This window comes from Monodon monoceros, unplaced genomic scaffold (assembly GCF_005190385.1).
Source record: "Monodon monoceros isolate NGI ecotype Baffin Bay Population unplaced genomic scaffold, NGI_Narwhal_1 Contig2708_ctg1, whole genome shotgun sequence".
In the NCBI taxonomy this organism is placed as follows: domain Eukaryota; kingdom Metazoa; phylum Chordata; class Mammalia; order Artiodactyla; family Monodontidae; genus Monodon; species Monodon monoceros.
Window position 1 is genome coordinate 1 of NW_021698620.1, and position 3,373 is coordinate 3,373.

At 51.3% G+C, this 3,373-nt stretch overlaps 1 protein-coding gene across 1 annotated transcript; it reads right to left on the reverse strand.

Moving 5' to 3' along the window:
• Positions 1–654: 654 nt before the first annotated feature.
• Positions 655–1,440, reverse strand: LOC114898346 (proline-rich protein 23B-like). Its single transcript, XM_029227718.1, has one exon. The coding sequence runs from the start codon at positions 1,438–1,440 to the stop codon at positions 655–657; it is 786 nt and encodes a 261-aa protein (XP_029083551.1).
• Between the last annotated feature and the right edge of the window lie 1,933 nt (positions 1,441–3,373).

Consider the following 3,373-nt stretch of genomic DNA (forward strand, 5'->3'; position numbering starts at 1 on the left):
GTGCTGAAAACATCTGATAAAATCCATCATTTATTCATAATGAAAAGTGAACTTGGCTGGAAGAGAACTTCCTCAGGTTAAGAGGAAGCTATGAACAAACATCGTACAATTATGTATAGTAACCATCATACTGTTTTGCAGTTTTCCAGGAGAGAAGCTCAAAGCACCAAGAAAGAGAAAAGCCATGGCTAAAAATCTTTACAAATTCATGGGAAAACATATAACATGAGAAATCCATTTATTTTTTGGTTTGGGGAGAAATAGGGTAGCAACGGTATGGTGCTGGAGAGAGTAGAATTTGAGAGAAAATAACTGATGCAAACGAGCGGGAATGGATAGGCCTGAGAATGATCTTGTAAAGAAGTCCAGATGTCTGAAAACACATTGTCCGGTATCCCTGGGCAGATTTTCCATTTCAGAGATGAGGTCTAGAGTCTGCTTTCTTTTCCTGACGTCTTCTCCTGCTACTATAGCCAGTCAGGAGGGGAAAAGGAGTTGTTGGCTCACGAGATGCTTAATTTCCAGGTTGTAGGACATTCAGTGTAAAAGACGCTGGGAAATCCATTGGGCCTCCAGGATGGTAGCCAGAATTTGTGTGTGTGTGTGTGTGTGTGTGTGTGTGTGTGTGTGTGTGTGTGTGTACCGGGGTGCAGTTCATTCCGGGAACAGACATCTCTGGGCCTTGCGCTTAGGACCATGAGGGCGTTGGGGGCGCTCGTGAGGACCCGGAGGACTCGGAGAGGGAGGTAGAGGTTGGAGTGGTGAGTCGGGGAAGGGCTCCAGAAGGTGGAAGCCCAGGTCGTCGTCGTGGTGAGGAGAGCCTTTCTCTGGACTAGGGGTGGGCGCCCGAGGCCAGGGCTCTGGGACAAAGCCCTGCGCGCTGGGGCCCGACACCCTTGCGGTGGGGCTGCGGAGCCCGGCGACGGAGCCGGCTTCAGCATCCATCCCAGGCGGCAGGAACTCGGCGTCCGCGTCCTCCTTGTTGGCCTCTTCTTGGCAGGCGATCTCTGGGACAGCTGCGCACAAGAATCCCGGCTCCAGGGCCATGTACTCCCCGGGAGGGCTCAGGAAAGCGCCCCGTCCCAGGCCCTGTCCGCACGGGCCTTCCACACCCGAGGCCAGGAGGGCCTCGGGGACCAGCATGAGGGTGTGATCTCCGAGAGACACTTGCAGCACGGACGTGGGCTCGGGCTCAAGGAGCACGTCGACGTCGTCTAGGGACAGGTGCAGGGCACAGCCGGCGGGCAGGACCGCTACGGAAGTGAGCGCGTCCGCGGTCGGAGGTCCCGTCAGGTTGTCCAGGCTGGGCGCCGCCTCGGACTCGGACTCGGGGCCCTCGGGCTCCTCCGTGCGGCGGCGCTTGGCGGGGCCGGGTCCTTCGGTCTGCGGTCCCCACCAGTCCGCAGGGTAGGCACTGGGGCTGCGGGGCCGGCTGCCCATGACCTCGACCGACGGACAGCGCTCCCGGGGCCTGGCAGAGGGCGAGGGGGGCGCTCGATCCTGCACGCTGTGACGGGTTCCGACGACGGCTGAGGCAAGCCGGGGCGGGGCGGCGCGATGCGGGGACGGCAGGACTGCGCGCTACGGGACGAGTCCTCGGAGCTCTGGGGCCGCCTCCCCGGGGTCCTGCAGTTCAGGTTTCTAGGGGAGCGGCGTCTGTCGCTAGGCTGGGCCTGGCGCCTTCGAATCTTCAGCTCCTCGCGCCGATTCGTCTACGCGACAGACAGCGAAAGATGTTGCAGGTGAAGCCAGTGGAATCCTAGTCGCAAAATGTCACGCTAAGCTCCGCCCCCTCCAAGGCTCCGCCCCGTAGAACTCGCGGTGTCTGTGCTGCCCAATAGCCGGGGCTGTGGTTGGTAGGAAGCTACTGTTGTAGTCCTAACAGGGGGCAGAATACTCGTGTACTTCATTTTTAGAGGAAAAAAAGATACACCGGAAATGGAACTTTAAATATTAGTGACCTTTAAGGTTAATATTTTCCTTTGATTTCAGGCATTCTAGGGAAAAAAACCACTCAAATAGACCACCCCCTTGGCAACATAAAACGGACCTATCTAAATGTCCCATGAAATTCCTTTAATGCTTGGTCTTTCATTTCAGGAGTAAATGGAAAATACTCATATATGTTTAGGTAAAGTTCTGTCTTAATAGTAAAATATTTGTGGCAGTTCCTTCCTGAAGATAAAAGCTGTTATAAAATTAAAACAACCTTAGTATAATTAAATTGTTTTATTCAGTATTTATTATATGTCAACCGTTCTACTGAGGTTTAAAAAATGATCTTTTTAAAAAAATGTTTTTAATTTTTATTTATTTTTGGCTGCGTTTGGGTCTTTGTTGCTGCGTGCGGGCTTTCTCTAGTTGCGGCGATCGAGGGCTACTGTTTGCTGCGGTGCACAGGCTTCTCGTTGCGGTGGCTTCTCTTTGTTGCGGAGCACGGGCTCTAGGCACACGGGCTTCTGTAGTTGTGGCACGCAGGCTCAGTAGTCGTGGGTCTTGGGCTCTAGAGTGCAGGCTCAGTAGTTGCGGCACACGGGCTTAGTTGCTCCACGGCATGTGGGATCTTCCCAGACCAGGGCTCGAACCCGTGTCCCCTGCATTGGCAGGCGGATTCTTAACTACTGCGCCACCAGGGAAGTCCAGAAAATGATCTTTTCCTTAGAAGATAGCCCAACACTTTGTTGAGGTATGATTGACATACAAAAAGCTGTACACATGTAATATAAACAACTTGAGTTTGTAGATAAGCATACACTCGTGAAACTACCACCACAATCAAAACCATAAAAATCTATGACCTGCAAACGTTTCTTCCTGCCCTCTTTGAAAAAAAAATGATCTTTTTTACTTTTCACTACAGCTGAAGCTCAGAGTGGTCAAGTGAGGTTTCAAAAATTAAATATGTACCAAGTTTGTGTTAGATATAGGCATCCAATGCAGACTTATCTGGTTTTAAATCATGAACTCTTAACTCATACATTTATAGCACACACCTAAGAGTGAATTACTAATTGGTCCTATGTGTGTCTTTTGAAGTTAATAGGTAGGGACTTCCCTGGTGACGCAGTGGTTAAGAATCTGCCTGCCAGTGCAGGGGACACGGGTTTGATCCCTGATCTGGGAAGATCCCACATGCTGCAGAGCAGCAAAACCCGTGCGCCACAACTACTGAAGCCCATGTGCCTAGAGCCTGTGCTCCGCAACAAGAGAAGCCACTGCGATGAGAAGCCCGCGCACTGCAACCAAGAGTAGCCCCTCCTGGCCTCAACTAGAGAAAAGCCAGCATGCAGCACCGAAGACCAGACACAGCCAAAAGTAAATAAATAAATAAATTTAAAAATTATAAAAAAAAAAAATTAAAAAAAGTGTTAAT